At 35.5% G+C, this 24,282-nt stretch overlaps 3 protein-coding genes across 4 annotated transcripts; 1 reads left to right on the top strand and 2 right to left on the bottom strand.

The window, feature by feature from the left end:
- Positions 1–980: 980 nt before the first annotated feature.
- Positions 981–11,552, bottom strand: LOC143445741 (sodium/myo-inositol cotransporter 2-like). The gene is made up of 18 exons (XM_076945044.1): positions 11,166–11,552; positions 10,757–10,851; positions 10,070–10,141; positions 9,563–9,667; positions 9,356–9,415; positions 8,970–9,074; positions 8,762–8,867; positions 8,570–8,650; positions 7,479–7,684; positions 7,185–7,320; positions 6,925–7,032; positions 6,667–6,817; positions 6,388–6,556; positions 6,010–6,216; positions 5,722–5,914; positions 5,469–5,609; positions 2,501–4,109; positions 981–2,352 (listed from the first exon to the last, which is right to left on the bottom strand). The coding sequence occupies exons 1-17, from the start codon at positions 11,200–11,202 to the stop codon at positions 3,913–3,915; spliced, it is 2,169 nt and encodes a 722-aa protein (XP_076801159.1). The 5' UTR covers positions 11,203–11,552; the 3' UTR covers positions 981–2,352; positions 2,501–3,912.
- Positions 11,553–14,590: 3,038 nt separating this feature from the next.
- On the top strand, positions 14,591–18,655 carry LOC143445831 (uncharacterized). The gene is made up of 5 exons (XM_076945165.1): positions 14,591–15,051; positions 15,217–15,782; positions 16,454–16,844; positions 16,988–17,160; positions 17,916–18,655. Exons 1-5 carry the CDS (start codon positions 14,695–14,697, stop codon positions 18,193–18,195), a joined length of 1,767 nt encoding a protein of 588 aa, XP_076801280.1. The 5' UTR covers positions 14,591–14,694; the 3' UTR covers positions 18,196–18,655.
- A 192-nt stretch (positions 18,656–18,847) lies between these two features.
- Positions 18,848–21,128, bottom strand: LOC143445833 (ribosome maturation protein SBDS-like). Of its 2 annotated transcripts, none has more exons than XM_076945168.1 (2): positions 21,008–21,128; positions 18,848–19,854 (listed from the first exon to the last, which is right to left on the bottom strand). In XM_076945168.1, the coding sequence occupies exons 1-2, from the start codon at positions 21,010–21,012 to the stop codon at positions 19,158–19,160; spliced, it is 702 nt and encodes a 233-aa protein (XP_076801283.1). In that variant the 5' UTR covers positions 21,013–21,128; the 3' UTR covers positions 18,848–19,157. The 2 variants fall into 2 exon arrangements, with proteins under 2 accessions (XP_076801283.1, XP_076801284.1); XM_076945169.1 differs by having other exon boundaries at positions 20,944–21,070.
- Positions 21,129–24,282: the final 3,154 nt, after the last annotated feature.

Here is a 24,282-nt window from a genome sequence, read left to right as displayed (position 1 = left end):
CGACAGAGAAGAAACCTGCAAACTTCCCCATGACGGAGACTTCATTTTGAAACAAACATTCAACATGATGCTGATACAGTGATATGGGCTACCATGAAACTCTCAGGACTCAGTTGCTAAAATCTTAACCTTAACCTTACCTTGCCTTACCATCGAAGCCTTTCAGTTATTCTCCAATGCAAATTTACATAAAACTAATGCAGCCTTTGAAGGATCGACCGACTCAACAATCGAGGTCGCTTCCTCTTCTTAAGGGGGAAATTGTATAACGTTCTACTTACCAGTATCGCTGTTATAGTCGTAATGACTCGAGTAACTTTTTTGCAAAGACTAGACTTGTCTCCAGTCCTAGTCAATAAAATTGCATATATAATTTCAGCAGACTCGAGTCGGTTCTCGTTGATCAGGTTTCAGCTAAGGTAAAACAATTTTTTCTGTTTTCTCTCCAACCACATCAAAAATTAATTTAAAATGGAAGTTTTTGTTGTTACAAACGCGTACAGAGTAGCAAAACAAAGGAATTTTATAAAAATTCCAAACGGTTGTTGTTGACAGAAACGGTATTTTTGCTTTCCGTATGGTTTGGTTTTAGATACAAAATGAGTAGACTCGAGCCTTGTTTGCCAAATGACTCGCGTTATTTCTTCCAAGACTTGACTTGATTTCGACCCTGATTGCGGCAACGACAACGTTTGATACCATGCAAAAACCAGAAGCTTTCCACTCGCTGAACTGCTCTTTAGAACTCTTTTGTGGGTCGGTATGTCTTTAGTTGTAATTAGAGCCTAAAACAGGGGTGGGTAAAAACTGCACATTTATGGTATAAAAACAACCGGTGCTATGGTCTCATTGCATCACGTTCATACGTCACTACAGTAAATTGTCTATTGCTAATTCTGCAGCATGTTTACTGCCTCTTCTACTGAACTGTAAGTCACATTCTGGTAGCCTATCCCCAAAATTGAACGCAAGTCACCATGTCGGTTAAAATGAGATTTTATTTGCAGATTTTTGTAAGAGCGGCTTCACAAGCAACTCTCAAAGTGGTTTTATTGCAACTCAACACATATTTCAGAGATTGCACCTGCGGCTCGCTGAAGTCTCCAGCGTTAATTTTTATAACACTTAAAAGTAATTTTGCAAAATGAAACGAGCTACATAGCTTTGCAGCATAGTTTTCCAAAAATATAATTATTCCTTGCAAATGAACAGTCTCAAGCTTTAGCTTTAAATTCATGAAGCTTTGAAGAAGGGAAATTACTTTGTCCATTCTTTTGACATTCTCCCATTTAGTTTGCAAAATCGCTCCGAAAAATATCACTTGTTCGTATGATTTTAATACTTGCTTTGCAACAACCGTGGCAAGGTTGACGTGGGCGTCGGTCAATTCGCTGAGCGCATGTAAACCAGGGACAAGGAAATCCTGTATGGCTGAAGTCGGCCGGGCTTGACACAACTTCGCTACATTTTGTAGAGTGCTTCTTGAACATGTCTTACGTAAACGTACATACCAAGCTATTGCCACCTTTTGCATGAATGTGGTCCATGAGATGTTAGAGATTTCTATTTGTTTTTCTACCAAGCAATTGCACAAGGACGAAAAGAAAGCTTCGCTGAAGTCAAATTCGGGAACTAACGCCGTATCAAATGCATCTGAAAACAGGGCACAATCTTCTACAAGGAATAGAACTAAACCAACCGCATGGTTATTTTCAAGTAGCTGCTTCAGTTTTCTTGCAGTCATTTCCTTTGTATCAGGATCCTCCGAAAACTTTTCGTCTTTCTCCAACGTAACTGTTTCATTGCTGACATTACATAGGGCACCAAAATTCATCCGTTTTGCTTTAGGGGGAGTAAGGATGTCTTTGTCGTAAGATCGTTTTCTTGATATTGAAGTAACATAAACAGTATGGTTAAATGCGGTTCTGTGTCCTGAACAAGCAGCATTATTGATATTTAGGTGGTTTATGGTGTACAAATGATGAAGGCACTTTTCGCCAAAAAGATTTTCATAATGCTTCTTAAATTGCAAGTAGAATTCTTCTCGGTTCTTTTTGGATATGTCACATGAGTTTTGGCTCAAAAATTCAAGTAAAAGCTTTTGTAATTCAGTAGGCAAAAAAGTTAGCTGGGGCCTACAAACGAGTTTGTTATGGTCAACATCAACGGCTGGAAAGAGTTTTAGCAAGTACTTGACAAAATTATCAAAATTTGGCTGGCATGGATAGAGCTTGGAAAATTTTGCTTCTTTTAGCCAACAATCAGCAGCAAGTAAAGGATCTTTTGCCAGTGTTAAGATCTCTGACAGCTCCTGCCATGGTTGAGGTGGATTTTGCATAACTGACTATAAATCTATAACGTAAAGGAGGACCAATTACTATTTAACAGTGAAAGAATTGCGTCATATAATTGGCAATATTTACTACACAATCTCTTGTGTTATTCTTTGTTCACTTCATGCACTCTTAATAACAAGTCACTAAAGCTCGACCCTACATACCAATTGAGGTAAGTGACTTCCTCTTCTTGTAAAACTTCATCAGCTGTATAAAGATGCAGCTTCATACCTGCCCAGAATTCCTAACCTGTACAGTGTACACATCAGTTTTTTAACTCTGCAAAAGAAAGCATAATGAGATCCAATGAATTGTATTTCAAAATTTTCACAAAAGAAAACGGTCTAGCAGGAAAAGAACTGGTCATGGGTTGGTGTTAGTTTGTAGACAAAAAGTCACTGCTAGGTAAGGCACCACCAGCTAACATAAATCACACAAGTAAATGTGAACGAAAATACAATATTGCACAATCATCCAAACGCCTAACACCGAAATAGTAAATTCATTAAAATTGCAAGAAGTGAATTAGCCAGTTTCATCCTAAAAATCACAACAAACAATTAAATATTAGAAGAATGCAAGAAGTGGAAAACTTAATGAAAATCTAATAACTTAACCAATTACCAAAAATCTAACACATGTATTATACACCGAAGCAGGCAACGCTACCTAACACAATTTGTGAGAAAGTCTTAATCAAATTACTTACAATATTCTCATTTATTGTACATCCAATAACCAAATTTTAAATATTTTATCAATTTATTACAAAGAAAAAAATGTTGATTGATGATACAAAGAGTAGGCCAAAAGATGACTTTTACAGCATAGCAACAGATAAGAACATATAACGTTAAAAGTTAAGTGCAATTGTATGCAAAACATATTGCCGGTTGGGTATATTGTGCGATATACATAATGCATAATATGAGCTGTAGTTGGGGTAAAAATAGCCATATTAAACACTCTCCAACGAAACACCAAATGCTTAGCATTGACACAAGTGCTTAGCAAAAATTAAGTCATACAATAAGGCACTACTCATACAAAATTTAAAGTGTACAAGCAATTACATACCCCAAATAGTGTCCAATTTAATTCAAACAGTTTAGCAGAACACATAACTAGAAAATATATCCATAAGTTGTGCAGCTATCGAAGCAATATATGCAATATCAGGTTTTTAGGTTTTTGTAATTTAACAGCAGCTAAATATACAGCACAGTAAAAGGAAAGTGGGGACAGCAATACAATATTAGAAAACTGCCACAACTAACCAACTTGTGCTAGTACTCAGGCATAGCGATAAATAAATAAAATTTAAGAAGCTATATTCTGCAATACAAAACTAGATAGGTAATTGTATACTAGACTGGATATTTCATGGGTTTTGAAAACAACTGCTGACACTAAATATAATGCATATGTTGTAAAACAATCTTAAGAAATACGTAGTTACAAGATATATGAACTCCACAAGAGAACAAACGAGTTCACTGATAGTTGAAACAATTTTGCATAATAACAGAAAGAAATTGCAATGACATTAATGCTTAATGTGAGCTATATGAAAATATTAGCGAAATGCAATCCACAAAGCGATAGCAAAAATAACACATATAACAGCATTAATATTAACCACTTTTTTCCAAAATGGATCCTCAGCGAACGAGTCCAGAGTTGGAACGACTGGAATTTTCTTGCTTGGTTGAGACGATGATCCTTCAAAGCCACAAAAGAAACTCAAAACTTTTCTCCAAAACTTAGTTTCATCTAAAATAAAAACAATAAAATCATGTAAATCCAACCATATTAATTATATCTTCCTTTCCACCTCACTCTGGTGTGCTATAAATGGGAGGTAATGGTCAATGACGGTAATGGACAAAGAAATCTAATGGAAAAAGGGTGATATTAGTAACCAGCATTGGCATTTCTGTTCTAACAAGCTAACAGCTCCTTTCAACATGGGTCCCGATCTTAATCCCTATTCCAGAATAAGCTAACTTCCATAGCCAAATAAACATCCTAACTAATTTCTTATGACAAATTCTTCACAGTTATTTAATACAATACCCATGCTCAAACTAACCCCAACTGTAAAAGTTAGAACAGAAATGCAAACATTGGATAGGGCCATTGGAACCATTCTATACAACAAAACGTAGCTAATAAATACCAAAATGATTTACACAATATTTATACTACATTTATGTATAGACAACGATATGCAGTCAAGTTCAGTAAAAATAAAATATTTCAATGTGACAAAAATGAATTATTAAGCACCAAAGTTGTAATGCATCATAGAACTATACACATTATGAACCAATACAAGAAAGCAATAGTTTCAAGGTTATGAAACGTTTTACGGGCCAGGTTGATGAATTATCGTAATTTTAAGTCCGATGAAGACATAGCTACATATAGCCTAAGTGCAATATACACCAAAAACAAATATAGAAAGAAAAAAATGTCTCTTAATACATTTACTTAAGGCACATCAACGGAAATATATACAGTACTAAACTTCGTACCGGAAGGAACATATGTCTTACTTTTAAAAGTTTTAACTTATAACTTGTAGCCTATAGCTATACTAAAAATATCTAACTCGGAATAATGAACATATCCTAACATCCATACAATCAAATCAAAATACGAACTTAACAAAACAAGGCTGTACACTTGCTACGCTATGGAGGTAATAGCTGAGTACAAAAAAAAACGGATTTCAAAGTCTTACTAACAAACAGTGACGCATTCAGTAGAACATTTTGATCACAACGACTCACAACGTTTTCAATTCTTCTCAGCAGGATCTTCTTCACTTTGTGTGGAGCGATAAAAGAAGATTTGAAACAAATTAATACAGTAACATAAATACAACATTTAGTCTACAACGCAAAATTACCTACATTTTGGTATTTAGTAGCTATGTCAGCTACACTATGGTGTACAGAATGGCCCCGGCCATTGTTCATTACCGCCATTGTTATTACCGCTATATTCAGTGTACCTCTCACTCTATTTCTCCTTCTTGACCCAAGTTGAATATTACCAATTTTACAGAATACATTTTGAAAAACATTAAATATTTTTCAGGAATTTCGGAAGAAGTTTTTTAATTACGTGTAGTAAATCCTTTGTGAACAGGTTCTTCTGGAACTTGCTGAGTTTTAAATCGCACAAGATCGTTGTTGTATGATGCAGACACTTGCTTTGGTAAATGCTGTGGGCGATGAGAAGTGAAATTCTCAGGCTGACCCAAGTCTAAAAACATTTGACTTTAAATCTTTGATAGTTTGAAGAAATACTGTGCATAACAATCATCATAACTCCAGAAAGAAGTGAAATTATCATTTTTATTGTCAATTATTTCTACCAATTTCAGCATAAAGTTCTTCAGAATTTGATGTGTAGACTGCCTTCCCATTATTTAGGCATCCGTTGCTTTGCTGAAGCTCATCATTTTCAACCAAATAGGAATGTTCGTTTTTGGGCTTAGATTCGAGTTGTAAATGCATGGGATTTAATGGAAGTAATTCCTTTCTTGTCCACCAGGTTAAGCCACCAAACTGTGAGAAACAACATCACTCTTTTTGTTTTCGCATTATCACAACAACTTAAATGTGTGTTCAAATAACTATAACAAAATTTCAAATAGTTCTACCATATTCTTAGGCCATGGTTTTGTGCAGAGACTGATTAAAATGATAACAAGACAAGATCCCAGAAACAAGAAAATAGCAAAATGGAGATAGTGTATTCCCCATTGCATGCCTTCATCTTCACCACAAACCGGGTCCGATTCCGTGAAGTCAGTGATTAACCGGATGATACCAGCCACAGTTCCCACACAGAGACCCCAGAAAGCTCCCTAGAAAGCAATAACAAGTGTTCAAGAACTTTTAATAATTCGGCACATTTCAGTATGTGCTGTGAAAATTATGCATTGTAATTTTGAATAGTGAGCATATGAAGTGCATACACTAATAACAGCGCATAAAAAACTAACTTGAACTTAACAAGATCCCATCAAATTCATCACCTGTTCATTCATCCTTTTCCAAAAGATTCCTAAAATAAAGGCCGCTGCAATGGGAGGTTGAAGGTATGCACTAATTTTCTGTATGTAGTTGAAAAGCTGTCCACCCTCTTCCGCTTGAATAATTGGAATCCACAAGAAGCTTACAATCACAAGGCACAAAACAAAGACCCTACACAGGAAGTGGCAATGTTGCGTACTTAGATGCTTGATCATTGCTAAGTGGCAGTATTGGCCACTCGCTTACTCTTTTACACATGAGTAAAAAAGCACATGCCTGACCTTCCAACAATCATGAGTTCTCTCTCAGAAGCAGATTTCCTTACTCGGTTCCACAAATCCATAGTAAATATGGTGCTACTGCTGTTGAATATTGAAGTAAGAGAGCTCATCAAAGCAGATAACATAACCGCAAGCAGTAAACCACGTGCACCTGCAATGTAATTATTACTTTTTAAATGCACATACTGCTTATAACAAAGACAAATTTGGCGTTGGTAAAAAGTAGCAAAACGATCTTAAGCACTGTAATTAATTTACCTCCAGGAAGCAATTCCATGACAAGCTTTGGGTAAGCGATATCAGAACAGCTGTGTGGGTTATCACACACTATTTTACACACTTCTGGGTCAACACAACTAACTTGATCTATCAAATTTGATATTTGTAACAACCAATTTACTAACACATACTAACCACATAGTATCTTGAATGTTTTCAATCGGAAATGTTTTTTAAAAAAATCCATAAAATAAAAACATGGAGATAAAAAAGAATACTGCACTGATGGAAAGAGGTACCTGGGTATTTTGCTCTACTAATCATTCCAACCATTACCATGAGAAACATCGGAAACACTTTAAGGTAACTGCACAAAATTGAAGCAGCTTTTGCATGAGATAAATTTTTGGCTGCAAGGGAGCGTTGAACAATCACCTTTAAAAAGAACATAATTCTTAAAATCACACATCTGCATTACACATAAGCATAAAATGTACCAATTTTTTTTGGTTTAAAGTGTTAACATCAAAAATTATCAGTTTCAATGTATCACATAAAGTTTGGACAAAATTTAAGGATTCAATTTTTCAGACCTGATCTGTGCACCAATACCATATTGATAGAATGGGCATGCCAAAGACAATACCAGTCCATGGCAAATTGGCGTGGACATCACGAAAAACATGGAATGAATCGGCACGAGGTATTCCACACTCAGTATGATTGGCAAGTCTGTACTGAGGAATAGCATCCATGTATTGCTCTACTAACCCGCTGTAGCCTCCAATATTCACAAAACCTGAGTAAAAATAGAAAAGTGTAACGATGGGCATAAAACAGAGTATGCGGTACTTTGTACAGTGATAATATATACCAGGAGTGCCTAATACATGGATCGTAATCGACCTTGACCAGTCGATCACAGAACCACTTCAAGTCGATTGAAAATCATTCAAAACTTTTTTAAATATTTATTTATATTAATTTTTTATTTATTTTTCAGATAGGGATTGTTTTTTAAAATTTTTTGTTGTTTGTGTTGTTTTAAGTCAAAATCATTAAATTTTTTTTGTGCAAAACAAAGTTAAAACCGGTACGAAAAAAAGCAGGCATAATTAGTATATGGTATTGTAACTAAGATTTTCTTTAACCAGGAAACTTCTCGCTTTGATGGCTAGTCAATTAGCCCAGCTATACTCTTCTAACTTTTAATAGCATTCAATTTCTTAACTCAAGCATGTGTAGAATAAAAACAAAGGTATTTGCATCACCGTCAATAAAAACAACCGTCCTTCTTACAAATAAACCGAAATGTCGAATGACCAGTTAACCCTTGGTCACCAAACCATCGTACCATCCACTATCATTAATCAATGAGTTGTAGGGAACAAAGAAAAATGTGTACTGTATCTACATCTACAATTTGCTAAAATGGTAAAAAGGGTCGCAACAGTAAAATATTACTATACAATAACAAACCACACCGCAAAGTAGTGCCTTAAAAATTGGATTATGTAACATTAAAATGCAGTGCTTCTAAAACAAGTGCGTAAAAATATTCCCGTGACAGTATAAGTTTCTTTATTAGTAGATCATTTTGACATGCTTTTGCAAAAGTAGCTCATAAGCTCAAAATGTTTGGGCACCCCTGATAGAGACAACATGATTGACTGCAAAAACATACCAACAATCATCAGAATAAAAGCACCAAGAAGCATGATAACTGTTTGGAGAGTATCAGTGTATATGACAGCAGCCAAACCACCTAATCAAACAGATAGCATGAACAAACAAAATATGTAACAACAGAAAATATTTTAGTGATGAAGTACACAAATAGAGTAACGGGGATAAAAACAAAAAATACATACTGTACCTCCAACAGTGTAAATTGCAGTTACAAGTAAAAGTGCCAGAACAGAAACATACAAATTCCATTTTAAAGCTTGGCTTATAAAGATAGCTCCAGCATATAAGTCTACCTATACAATAAAAATAAAAAGAATGCTTACAGGTGTTACACAACACACTGATTTAACAATAACTGTAACACACCGAAGAAACTATCATAACAAAACACTTACTGATATTTTGGTAAAGATGTAGATAAACAGGTAAACTACAGAAATGCATATTTGAATTCTATGACCACCATAGCGCTTGTACAGATATTCCGGCATTGTTACAACCTGCAAACAGCACATAAGCAGCTGCACCAACTTGCACATACACGATATTTGTTTATACAAGTATTATGAATAATTAAAAATTATGCGGTAATTATTATACATAAGCATACCGTAGTGTGTAGGCTATTTACCATACACACATACAGGCATGTCATAAGGCATATACTGTATAGATAAATGTATAACTGTATATAAATCCTGATGAAAAAGTCCATCAGTTGCACATATTTTTGTGTCATATCCAAAAGTGATTTTACATAAACGACTACACCAACACTTACCCCAGATGCTATATATACAGGAAGAAAGACCCAAGCAAGCAGGAGCACAACAAACATTGCCTAAAAAAAATTTGTTTATTGTATCACGCTGTACCATATGATCACAACAAGAATTGCAATGCCAGATATTACTAGTAGGCTATCAAGATCATAACTGCCAAACACTTATAGCATTTTTCAAGGTTTATGAAAAAAGCAATGACTCACATTCCATTCATATGCCCCAACAGCAATGCCGCTTGCAGCTCCAGATCCAGCCAGACCTATAAAGTGTCCACTGCCAACATTGCTTGAGAACAAAGACGCTCCAATCTAATTACAGTTTAAAACAAATATAATAACAACACTTAATACAGTATATTCAATATGTTTTTGATTTTTTATGTCCAAAAAGAGATAATCTTACAGGCCAGAACTTTATTTCTATTTAAAGTAATTACTGTATATTTAAAATTTTACCTTTATCAGTGTGGGTAAGTGACCAAGTACATTATTTGTTACTGTGCCACTCAAATGTAATATGTTTTTACGTAAGTAGATACATGCTAAAAATTAAAACGTGAAAGCTTGATTACTTGAAGCTAAATTAGCCCATCAAATTAATGACTTCGTTATTCAAAACTGGTATGACTCATGTAACTATATGGGTAATCTGCTTTCACAGTGAATAAAATGCATATTTTATATGTTACTGCAATTTATTATGGAATTTACCGGCCACCATAACATGCTTCTGCCTGCAAGAAAATATCCACCCACGGTGCTTCTGTTTGTACGCCACATTGCCTATAATTTGTAAAATGTAAAAGAAAATATAAGAAATGCAGTTAATGCAAATATACTTATATACTAGTCATTCAATTAACACCAATATAGAAATAAACACAAGCAGAAAGTCCTGTACGCAATAATGTTTGGAAGTTAGAAGTTGATGCTATATATTTTCTAATAGTAATCATGTTGTTAAAGATTAAAAGCACAAAAAAGGAACCTCGATTACAAAACCACATATTTGGTGCCTTACTAATCCTGTTTGTGAGATTTGACTTAAAGCAGGTTTAGCAAAATTGACCGCAAGCATAATCGTAACTTAACCGTAACTATTTAAGTTATTCCATTATATATATGCCATAATAGTAAACTATTCCTGATACTAGAGCTACGAAAGGACTCAATATTCGTTTTTTTCAAATTGACATCCCTGATAGTTCATTTTTCACTGACATTCACCATATAATAATGTAAATAATTGGTCACATTCGCAAGATGATTAAACATAATGAACACCCGATTAAGATTGAGAAGAAAATGGCCACATCCTTAGTGGGCACACAACAAAGGTAGTTTTGTCAGCAACTGGTTTCATTATTTTAGCTCAGACAAAAATGTAACATTTCATACCCATATTCCAACCGCCAGGACAGCAAAGAAATATATAACTACAACAAGAATGTCTGTTCCATTTAAGCGTTCTCCAAGAAAAGCATCGTGAATGCCTATAAAAACAAAATATGTATGAACGTGAATTCACAAATGAACGTGAAATGAGTGAAACTTTGTTAACTTGAAGATGAATAAATCCAGGAAACTACTTTGAGTTATCTGAAATTAGTGTAGTTAGTTTGACTACATGAAAATTTTTCAGGACCACTTAAGTTATTTAAAATTTAACCTAAAAACTTGAGTTTAGAAAGTCTATTAGTTGTATAAATTTAACATACAATGGAAATTGGGCTGAAGTTTTAAACATCAAATTTTGCATAATCCATGCACACAAACTCTATGGTGAAAAAAACAATCCAAAACTCACCGGAGAAGTTTTTGGAATCATTGTTTGTTGGCAACATTAGCGAAACAAACAACAATTATTACAAAACAAAATTGGGTCAACGAATGAGTAGTTCTCTGAAATGACAAATGAAAGATGACCATTTATCAGCAATAGGGGGTCTGCTTAGGACTTTAAATTACTATTAAATTATTTTACTTTAAATTATTATTTTAAATACTGTATTTAAACTTTAAATTATTTAAAATATTTCGCATTTAACCATTTATCATAAACTTTGTTCTTGAAGTCATTTCATAAAGCAAATTTTAATTCTCATAAAAAGTTTTAAACTTTATCCTCTTGCTTCAAATTAATCTCTTGTTAATGTTCTTCTCGAGAAGATGAGTAAGACTTCTGGTAAAAAACTATGCAGATTTAAATTTCATTGAATTGGTAAAATAGTACCCAATGGAGGCATGGGTCATATGAGTATGGCATTTATATTTTAAGCCTTATTTCAAAAAAGTCCAAAGCTATGCCAAATTATTTGTGACACGTGTTTGGCATTGTACGAAAGTCCATAAGCAATTCAGTGTTGTGTGGTGTTTGGATATAAGCAAATTAAACACGTTCTATAGGCTAATTGGCATTTGTTAAGCAATTTTTGTTTCTCCGGTTAAATTCTATACAAATTTAAATGTATTGTTCCTAGTAATCCGTATTCAATCCTAGTTCCAAATCGACATGTGACGTAGTTAAGTGTGTCAAGTGGTTTTCTGTACCCGATGTAAATCGATTTTAATTCTTTGTGATAAAAGCTTAGAATGTAACATGGACACGTAGATACGTGTCATTGTATGGCTAGTTTGGCACTCGCCCATTGGTCAAAATATGGGAGTATAAAACCTAATGTTTGGTCTAAATCTCTCTCTTCTCTTTTGTCGCTCTTAGCTATTTCTTCTGTTCTGCTGAATTGAAGTTATTGCTGAATTATTCGGAATTGGAATCATTACTGAATTTGAGATATAGCTTGGTTTAAATGTGGAAAGATGGTGTAAATGTTTCTAATTTGATACAACCTATTCGGACAATATAACAATTAGACTTTATGAAGTTGGTGTTGATTTGAAGAAACATCATAGAGACAGCAAACGCAACGGAGTCAAAGACAATTGTCTATAGGAGTCTAACAATAAGACTAATAGTCTTCGCTTTAGGCCAACCTTAAAACATCTCCACCTCACCATCCCACAGTTGTATTAAAGTATTTGCTAACTATGAACTCTATATATAGTAATAATAATATTCTTTGTTTTGAAAAATTCTGTTGTTTAAAGTGTAATCGACATTCGGGATTTTGTTGTCGGCTGTCTTTTACCCTTTTTACTAAATCAGTGTAAATCACACGTATTCAGGTAAACCGGAGTTTAGCAAAAGCATACGGGTAGGCTTTTTCTGTGAAACTAGGAAGGACTGGGCACTGTTTTAAGCGATTTCTAATGCCTATCGAATCTCGCTGTAAAAGATTAAAAGAGCTTGTTTATCATTACGTATGTCTGCGCATAGATAATACTGTAAATAACACGTGTGTTCCCCGGCACGGTCTGAGTATGTCGCCCTGGCGCGTAAAGGAATTACCGCCAAGGCGATGCTAAAGTACCATCCGTTTTGGTAACTTCAGCGGCGTTAGCAATGGTAGCTCACTATTCAATAAAGAATTTGATACACATTATAGCGCAACGAAAGATATTAAGCTATATATGTGTTGTTGAGCTGTTCCTGACCCACGACTACGTCTAACTTGATATTATTTTGTTGGAAAATAACATGTGCCTAAGTACACGCATAACTTGATGAAGAGAGACGTCTCAAAAAAAGCGTCGGTATGGCTCCTTGTCTCAATGACGACTGAATCCTAATGCGAAATGGAGGAAAATACAATGACTTTTTCAATAAATAAATGTGATACCCTGCTGCTATCTAGCGGACATGATGACGAACGCTGCGGTACAAACATGGTATGGTATAACAGCTCAAAGATATTAATCTACATATTTATCTCAAGCTTAATAATACATATTACATACCAGAACTGGCATCAGAATATTTATCATTGGTTCGGACTGAGGAAAAACCTTACATGGCTATCGTTCTAGCCCCGGTTACTGAGCTTGTCATTGTGCAAGTTTCGATTGACACACATATTGTATGTACTTTTTTTTTAATTTATGCATAGCATTTCCAGAATTCAAAACTGTTCATCAGGACCATTGTTGATTCCACTGAACAGGTGCAAGCGTAGTTCATGCCGTATCGTAGTGGCGTAGTTCATCCATACCGTTGTGTTGTAATGCCCTTGGGCAAGGCATTAACGACAACTGCTCCTGTTCAGTGGATCTGGTGGACAGTTCTAAATTCGGTTAATGCCATAGAAAAATCAAAAAACCGAAATTAAAAATGTGTGACGATGGGAACTTGCCCAAAGGCTAGCTCTGTAACCGGGGCTCGAGAGATGTAGAATCATCGCCGTATTTAACTCGTGCAAACACTTTCCTCAGTCCGAGGATAAACATTATCATACCATACCATGCCTTGATTAAGAGCATTTTAATACCGTAGCTGTGTAACGCCTGCATAGCAAACCTAGCTATCAATGAGAATTGAGAACTAGCAAATAGACACAATTTGGTCTAGCTACAAACTTTTCAAATTTTTCGTAGCTTTTCGGAGGATAGTAGTCTTTTTTTTTGGAAACACGTTTTACTTTTGGATTTTATGAATTTGTTATGTTTTGTTAGAATCCTGCCCTGATCAGAATGGCTGTCTGAAGGCATGAGCCACAGTAAGGCAAAACCGGTGCTTATTTTCGATCCCCTTTCGTCTCCTAGACGCCAGTGTGGAACGTTTGCGCGAATGTGCAGCAGATGTCCTTGTTTGGGAATTACTTAGCCTACAAAATAACTTTTTGACCCATTTTGTGCACCAGATATCTTCAGATTTTAGTGTTTTGTTTTGGTGCTAATGTAGCCTAGTAATGCTTCAGACAAGTTTAGAGGTTTTTATTAGTTTCCACATTTTTTATTAAATTTCCACATTCTGGAAATGTTAGAATACACATATATATATATATACATATATTGTCTGTAAGTGTACTTCATGTTTGACCATTCTACAATGAGGTTAGCACAGTCTTTTTGATTTCAATGAAATCTTTCACAAATATAAAAACCGATTTTATAACAACTTGAAATAATTTTTTATGTGACTCGAGTTAAGTCAACCGAAATTTTCACATTGACATGAGTTAAGTCGAGCATTTTAAGCACAAAAACACTAGTTGAGTCTTCCAAAAACCTGACTCGAGTCAGACTTGATTCAAACCATTGACTCAAGTCTTTCCATCTCTGGGTACTGGTCAGATTAAGATGGGATGAGCTGACTGTGTGGTAAACTAACTGGCTTCTGTTGTGATGGTAGGTCCGATAGACTCAATCAATCTCTGGATTATTTATATTTGCAGTCAAAGGTGTTTTGCATCTGCAGGGTAGCTTGTAGCGATATTGCTAATATGTTTGCAGCAAGTTTTGCTACATCCAAACAAAATGCTTTGTATCAGCAACACTTGAAAAAAGAGTATTGTGATATCATCATCCAAGTTGATGGGAACGACTTTTATGTGCACGGCTGCATCATTGCTGCTGCTTGCCCTAAGCTTGACAGATATATCCAAGAGAACAAGGTAGTAAAGCAGAATGACTCACAGCAACCATCTATCATGGTTAAGACGACCACTGATTTCCTTACTGGTGAAAGTTTTGAGTTTATCTTGTCATACATATACACTGGACATTTAGACTGGGATAAAGTAAAACCTGAGTTGGTCAATGATGTTCTTTCAGCTGCTCACTGGTGTGAGCTAGATGAGGTATGCATCGTAGTTTTGAAAGTTAATGCAACGGTTAGCATTATCACTATTGGTAAATATATAATCAAACAATTAGCATTTTTGTATCTGTGGAGAAATAACACTACTAGAAAACTTATGGTATGTATACCATGAGTTTGTACGTTCTTTTGTTATATGTTGCAGTTAGTGGAAGAATATACAAATTCAATTCAAGGAATTTCAGGAGATAAGCCGAGCAGCATGGCGCCTATTGAGACCATTGTTATGGTTGACACATTTGCACAAGAATCTGAAAGTCCTTATGAGACACTTAAAAACCTTGCTGAAAACTATTATGAAAGTGCTTCACAAAACCATGATGTACTGTTTTGCATGTTTTGTGGTGAACAATTTAATACAGATGATGGACTACAATTAGTTGAACATATGAACATGCATCTTGGGAAGCAACAGGAGGACAGTGATTATAAACCAATAAATGGGCAGCAAAACCAATTCAGCCAAAAAGGTCTCCGCAAACGTAGAGGTCGACCTAAAAAACTGAAAAATGGGAAACGTGCTGCCGGATTGTCTGTGAAGTTGAAATACAAACCACAAAAGGCAAGAAGAAATGAACAGTATATTGACACTGAAGACGATGCACTTCCCCAGGACAACTCAGAAATTCTATCATATGGCGAAGACGACTACATTTGTGATGTCTGTAGAAAAGTATTTGCATCTGAAAAACGGCTTCTATCCCATAAAAAGTATATTTGTTTGTTCTAAATTAAGTGAGCATAGATTCTCTGTTTGTCTTAAAACAGGGGTGTCCAACCCGTGGCCCGCGGGAATGTTCTGAGTGGCCCGCGTAATATTTTTCGAAATGACTTATATTATCAACTGAATCGCCTACGTAATTTATGGTGAACTTACGTTCCGAGAAATTGGCATTTATTGTTTGTTTACTACTTTGTAACAGCCATATGGAAAACTCGCTTCATTGCTACATCGTCCATCTCACCAAATATTGCCAAACTTGATAGGGAAAAACAGTGCTAAGCTTCACATTGAAAAGTCGACGTGTAGTAAAAACTTTGTTGACTTTACTATATCCTGCTATGTTTATTGTTCTTATAATTGTAAAAAAAGATCATACGTATTTCTAAGATTATAATTTTGATGCGTGGGTTTTAATTAGAAATTAACAGTAAACACTCCAGTGGCCCGCGAAATAATTCGTAAATTGCATGTGGCCCTTTGGCAAAAAAGGTTGGACACCCCTGTCTTAAGAAGTCAAAATTTTCAAAGAAGTATTGGTGAAATGTTATGTTTTTTAACTCAGGCTATTCGATTTAATGTGTAAAACTCTGATATATCATTGATTTTTAATATTAGCTTCATAGTAACTAAGAGTAATTTAATGCACCTATACTTTCAGACAATGTGCATCTAACAAAAACAACAAGGAGCAAAGTATTTCCGTAATAAATCAGAGTTTTTCTGAACTTGCGGCGCAAAACTCTGCACTTCTTCATTCAAAAACTGTCAAAGGTTTGACAATTCCAATTGGGGGTTTTAGGCGCCCTTATGTGAAAGGTGGTAAGAAGAAGAAGAAAAGTGGCCAAGAGAAAGGGGGAAGAGGTAAAACAACAGCTGTAGATCACGACGATGAAGCTGAGATCCGAAAAGCTAAAATCGCCAAAGTCTGGATATGCCCTTCTTGTCCTCAGCTTATATTTGAAAGGAAGAGAGACCAGTTGCAACACATTCGTTCCACACATGGCACACTAAAAAGATACATGTGCGAGCACTGTGGAAAAAACTTGGAAGTAAGTAGTTAACTGCTCATGGCTTTCTTTTCAGAAAAAGCACATGTTTGTATGTATTTCATTAATTCACCAATTGTGTGTTTGTTATACTGTTACATTTCCAGGTTCAAGTTGTGATCAATAAAGAAACATGTTTTCTACAGGGCAGAACAGCACTGACTTTGCATATGAGAATTCACACTGGTGAAAGGCCATATGTATGTAAGGACTGTGGCCGGGGATTTTCTGAGAGAAAGACCATGGAGGATCACATGCGAAGACACACAGGAGAGAGGCCATTTTTATGCACTGTCTGTGGCAAAGATTTTACTTTCAGGTCTTTTTTAAGTTATATTTATGTTGCACAAAATTGTCCCCGGACAATTTCATTATAATAGGAACAAAAATTTCAACTTTTGGAACCACCCTATTTTTTTATTTTCTCAAATTATTCTATTCTATTTTCTAAGATGATAGGTGAAAATTTGACAAAAATCAGAGTAGTTGTTTTTGAGTTATATGCAAAAACGTTTTTGACCACTAGGTGGCTTCAACTGAAGAAGCAACAAACAAACTGTAATATTGTGTTTGGATAATTTTTTGATCTACCCCTATGTTTTCAGGAGTGGGCTTTCTATTTATCTACATGAAGCTCCAACCTTTGCTTTTCAGGAAAAAATTTTTGACCCTGTAACTTTGAACAACAATAAAACAATGATTTGAATTAAAAATTTTTTTTTACTTAGAAAGGGAAACGTGGATAGAAATTGTGCCACAAACAGTATATTGTTACACTCACAACTTTTTACATAATAGTCATCGCAAACTACTATAGTTAATTTTTCTAATTCTAAGTGTCGTCTGGTGTAGCAAGCACCTAGTGGTCACAAACGTTTTTGCCCATAACTTGAAAACTGCTAATCCGATTTTCGTCAAATTTTCACCATTTATCTTAGAAAATTGAGTGCATCATTTGAGCAAATAAAAAAATAGGGTGATTCCAACCAATGTTCATATTATAATGAAACGACCCTGCTATGAAAAGTTAAGGTGCTAAGGCATGGTTAATTAATACAAATGTATTGCATGCAGGCAATCCCTTTATCGACATATGAAATTTCATGCTGGAAAGCGGCCTTTTGTCTGCAATATATGTGGAAAAGCATTTGTTCTGAAGCAGAACTTGCAGGAACACGCGGCCCGTCATCTTAAACATGATTTGATGAAGTGTTCCGACTGTCCTGAAAAATTTGCAAATTCTACCATGTTGCTGAAACATCAAACTGAGGCACATCATTCAACATTGGAAGTAGTAACCAATGAATTACACATTACTGCAAATGGAGTGGTAACCATTGAATCTGAAGTATAAAACATCTCAATCAAGAAAATAAAACAGCCTAAACACAGTGCTATCAAGTATTATCTACCGGACTTAAATTTCTAGTTACAGTATTTGAACATGCATTTTAAAATCAGGTAATAAGCTAGAAAATATTGGCTACCTACCATACACAGCATTAATGGGAAAACCTACCTTTAGTATTGGCGTTTACCATTTAGTTATGTAATTAGTGATGTGTAGTGAAGTTCATATCTCGTAATGAGAAAGGATAACATTGAACTGTATACTATACACTATATAGTGTAGACAGAAAGATGCTTTTTTATTCAAATTACTTATGTTGGTTTACCACCAAATTTGGATGTGTTAAAACGATAACTGCAAGTTCTACCGATAACGTAAAATTTTAACTCTTCTGAATGCCCTAAAATATTGTGTAAGCAAAGTGTCATTTTCATCTGTCAATAAAGCCGAATTTTTAACTTAAGTCATCACAGCCAGACAGGATTTGATTCACTGTTTGTCTTTCTCCCCTAGCACAGCCTAATGTATGAGCAAATTTTTACTCAACCTGTTGTGGGAGAATAATAGCATATATTAGATACACAGTAGGCTGTTGGCTACTTAGAATACACAAACACATGGGACATTTCCATAGAAAATAATATGTAGACAACTATCCCAATGGTTTTAATTTTTTATTTAGCAAAGTAAAACCCAAAAAAAAACATTTTTGGCAGTCAACCATTGACCCTGCCAATCACAATGGAAAATATCCTTTAATAAACTACAACCAGTAATGATACACCATATGCAAATAAAATTTCTGAGAGCAGAAGCAAGGTGGACTTACAGTATTGTCCTAATGAACTGCAACTTGAATAAAACAAACAGGTTATTACTTTCTAGCACAAATAACGAAATAGTTTCTACCAGATTTTTATACAGGATTTCAAAGCCAACATAATTCTAACAAATAAAGTTTATAATCAAAGAACCTCTTCGCTTTCTTCAACTTCTTTCAGATTTAAGACTTCCAATTTTCCTTTCCCTCGAGTTTCACGGCTGATGACTTCATCAAGTTGCCGATAACAACCAGGATCAGTTAAGCAAACTAATTCGAGTCCCCCAGAGAATTCTTCATGTTCAATAGTTTTAACTAAAGGAATTAATTTTTCTTTTACTTTTTTTGAGTCCTTTCCAGGAATGAAAAACCTCAAACGCATTTCCGCACGATTGATTGAAATTTTTTCCTTCAGTAGTTTTATCACTTGCAAGGCTTGTTGTTTTGCATTGCGGTTGGGGTTCACTGAATAATGAATGTCTTCCTTCATAGCTCGTTCAATTATGGTGACAGTATATGGCCGCTTGGTATCAGGATTTACACACATGTCAGTGACAATCGTTGCAATGTCACGAAACATTGACTCTAAATGCATGTTGCGCTCTTTTTCGGATACCTGCAATTCACCCTTTGCCAATATAAGGTGGCAAATTTCAGTCTGGTTATCAGTTCCAAACGCATGCAGAAGGTCCAGCTTTTTTGCCACTAATCCTTTCGATGCATTGGTAAAAACTGTGTGGGTCTGAAGAACTTCATCGATGTCTTTTTCTGTCTTGTTTCTCCATGACATGACTTTGTTCTTGTAACATGCTATTTCAAAGCGTTTTCCTCCTTTTTTCATTCTAACCATAGCAACATTGGTCAAACGAACTTGATTTGTTGGTGTAAATATAAGTGACATCTTTAATTTTATATTTTTTACATTATTTATTTATCAGTATTGGAATTGATCTAGATGACAACAGTACAATTTATCTTCAAGTTAACAAGATGACATTCTTTGCATATTGCACCTTGTACAGATAATGTGCTTAAAAACACAAAAAAATCATGTGAAAATGGGGTATAGTGCAGACCAGATTAGACAGCTTGGAATTTGCATAAAGAAATTTTTTTTGGGAATATGTTTTGTGGCTTTTTTTTTATTGATCACATTTTTTTGGATTTAGGGACAGGATGTAAAATAGCCTATGGCTGTGTTATGATTTATGTTTCAATCACATATCAAGTTTCCTCATCTACTGTTGGATTCAATTATCTTGGTGGATTTTCAGGGAAAAGCAGAAAAAATTAAGTGGATTGCGGCTAAAATACGTAATTTTGCACAGTGGACTTATGCTGATTCAGTTTGGAGTGTACAACCAGGTGATGCATTTGCATATTAGACCCTGTATGGAAAGCTTGCATTTTATCTCAGGAAGATTGTGCTAAAAATTAGGGTCTATGTTTTATGCCACGCCAGTATTAAAACTCTAAATTATTTTCCGCCACAGCTAATCCCTTTTTTAAAAATGGAGCCAATTCTAAAGCCATTGGCACTGCCCTACTTATCAGTGCCACTGTCAAGAGATGAAAATAAAGGAAATTTCACTGCATTTTCAATCTTTTTATGTGTGTTCATGTGTTTCTAATGACATTTTCAATTTTATGACGCCACACCAGAAAGGACGAAGCTGATATTGCGCCAGCAATGAAAAGATATTTGCTCCTTTGCCAAACCCGAGATTTTTGGCATATCATGCAAACCATCCATATAGGTACTAGACCCCTGCGACCCAATATGATGCCATTTGGTAGTGCACTTCTGCACAAGTCTTTAAATATGAGACATCCAGCACATAAGTCATAAAATATAATGTGGTAAGACTGTATCGGCCTATTCAATAACTTCAACAATTAGTGTTTTAATAATAATCCGAATTCCGGGTCACCTTCACTTTTGCACTCAGGATCAAGTATTGAGAAATTTTTATGTCATATATTCTTTTCTATCACCTCATAATTCCTTCCCATTCAAGTCGGAGTACAAGATACCTCCAAATACCACACTGCCGGAACTTGTAAGTTGCTTTTATCTGTCATTATGAATATAGGCCTACCAGCTGAATGCATACTTCTGAATTTACTCATTTCATACATTTAAACGGGTCTAGTATGGAGGTGCACAATCCACCTCAAAGTTGCCAAATGATGACGTCATCGTATTTTGGGATCAAAAAGAAGTGACGTCACAAAAATCACCATCCTACGTCATCCAATTTGGGGGGAAATCCTCATAAAAAGTTGAAAAACGCGTTTCGCTTTTTGAGCCCATAATAAATAAATAAACAAAAAATTTTATGACGTAGAAATAACGTTATTACCCTAATTTTAAACTTGCCGAAAAATCTACTCTAACCTTACACCTTCAAAATGGGACTGAAATGTAACCACCTCCTGGGGCTACGAAAATAGTCAGAAAAAAAGGGGAATCCCAATTTCGTGGCTTTCAGCAAACGCCACATTTAAAAATACAAATCAAACAACAATGTTCGTTCACAATGGTATATCTCAATCATTGCTCAGCAAAAGAAAATCAAAACAAACAAAAATAAAGCAAAAGAAAATTCCTGCCCCTCGGTTGTCGTCCGACAGAAATTGCTACACCATATGGTGAGATATAGTGCGTTCTACACTTAGGACAAGTTTCGAGATCGGTAGATGGCGCGGTGTTGGGTGTTTGCCAAAATAAAAGTCATCCATGGCGAAATAAATTCTTCCCGATTCTAATACTCCCGATACTAAGTTTGTTTCCAACGGTCAAGTATCAAAAGAGTTGTGCAACGAAACGCGGGGCCGGGTCGGTTGTGCACTTCCATTCAATGCACTCCATGCATTTTAAACGGCGATGAAACGTATCGAATACGCTCCAGGTAACCTTCGGGTTCGGTGTTATAGTTTACTTAATAACAACGGCAGGCTCTTGAAACTTGGCACGATTGGAGAGGGGGGATAGCTCCGATCCTCCGTTTTCATCCGATGGAAACTGCGACACCACGTGACGAGATATAAAATAAACAATATAACGCAAAACTTAAAAGACATATAGTGAACGCCTTGAAAAACAATTTAAAAAAATACGCTGAGTTTAAAAGAAGAAAAACAAGCAGGTAATTTGTGCTTTAATGCTGGATAAAATGGCCATTAAGAAGCACGTCTCTTGGGATGGCCATCGTTTTCGAGGTTTTTTTTTATATCGGTCAAGATATGCTAGCAGATGATATCCTCACCTGTTCTACAAGATGCTTTAGTCCTAATGGTTGTTTCGTTAAACAATTCTTGAAAAATACCATGTGGGTTTTACTGAAAATCTGACTTGTAAAGAGATAGCTAACCTTGTAAGTCATCAAAAAACGCCAACTTTGAAGAATTGGGCAGGAATAACGCCAATATGGCAACCCTGTGTCTGATAGGATTGCCTATTCTCATACTTTATCAATTTTTTCCTTTCTCTCCCTTCAGTGTCTGATCTCGATGGTCTGAACAAAAGTTGAGCTTGGCTTACAATGGGACAGTAAGTTGTAGTCACGAAACAATGCATGTAATCATAACATAAATCACCAATACATTTAATTGGAACAAGTAGTGAGCTCACACGCCAGGCTCACACACAGCCACACGGTAATGGCTAATTTTCTGCTGTAGTTGCAGAAAACAAATTTTGGAGAGGCCTTTGGAGAAATTCGAGAGGTATCCGAGTGTGATACCACTTTTTCTAACTTTTGTCGCATAAAGACTTATTTTGCAACGCCAACACCAACCATTTGCACTTAACTTTTCCACACTTTGGTTCCGTGAATGGCGGATCGAGAAAGTTTCAATTTGGCTTCACTTTCTGAAACAGTTGTGCGATCTAGTGTTTATACAATATCTACGACAAAATCATAACGATCGCACGAAATCGCGACGCGCAAGAAACTGGCTATAGACATCGTGCGGTTTATTTTGCGCCATTGACTATAGGAAGCGAAAGGTAAAGTGCTAATTAGCCGCAAAAAAAAAACAACAAACATGGTCACAAACAATCGACATACCTTGAATAAGTGGCAAACCCCCGGGGGCTTAAAACATAAAAGATGTTAACTGCAGTTATTGCTGTGCCTGTGGCTTTAGGCTTAGAAGAGGATGTGTTTAATCAATTATATGACGATTTCATATTTTTAATGACACGCTTATTTTGTTTTAAGGATTTTTGCTATAAGGAAGAGCTAGGTACAGTGAATCACAAATGTTTATTTTCGTATTTCCTCAAGTAGACCTTGGCCATACCTGCATGTTGGCCTGCTCAATACGCAGTGAATCAAGATTAGAGTTAGTGTATATTTGATGTCACAATTTTTTTTGAAAATGAGACATATGCCTCTTGCTGAAATACATCTTATTATGGTGTTGTTGTACTGTGCACCTTTAGACTATATAACTAGTATCATGTTAATTGTTTATGAGAATCGTTACAAACTATCGTCGTCATGAAGGCTACAGTACATTATATGCCCAGGCTACTTATTCATATGGGGATGCTGAAAATTTTAGTAAGGAAAATACCAAAACGGAAAAAAAAACAAACAGGAAAATACTAAATTAAAAAATACGCTTGAGCCTCTTATATATCCTAGGCTAGCACACACATTTGTTTGGTAATAAAACCATATGTCATACAAATAACATATTAGGCTATATTTCAGGACTAACCTAAGTTAAACCAGGCAACCCAAGCTGTCAGTAAAGACTCTTCAAGTTTTTAGCAAAAACGATGTTTTTTTGATGCAGAGAAGTTTTAGAATTACTTGAATCGCATTGATGTTAAAAAGTAGGTTACACATACGACAATGTTTTAATACTTCGAAATTAGATTCAGACGAAATCATACGTTTAATTTCGGCTATAATTTATTTTACCATTGAGAATTATGCAGGAAAAATTCCATTTAGAAACAACCAAAGGTGATTATACAGTTAGCACTTTCCATGACGGCCTATTCATGCGAGTCGACGTTTGAATGTGTGCAACACCTAACGCAGTGGGAGAATGGAAATGGACCAATGTATCGGAGGTCCCCAAAATTTGGGGACCCCCGGCTGCTGACTTAAAGTTGGGAACAGGAATTAGGCCTACTGTAGCTTACAGTACATGCATTGATAGTTGAAACCATTGCAAAATACTATATGTAATAGTAACGCATAACATTTGAATCTGCAGCGGTGATTGCATGGTGATTGCAACTCAATAGA

This window comes from Clavelina lepadiformis, chromosome 2 (genome assembly GCF_947623445.1).
Source record: "Clavelina lepadiformis chromosome 2, kaClaLepa1.1, whole genome shotgun sequence".
In the NCBI taxonomy this organism is placed as follows: Eukaryota; Metazoa; Chordata; class Ascidiacea; order Aplousobranchia; family Clavelinidae; genus Clavelina; species Clavelina lepadiformis.
This window is presented reverse-complemented; position numbering and strand designations above follow the sequence as displayed.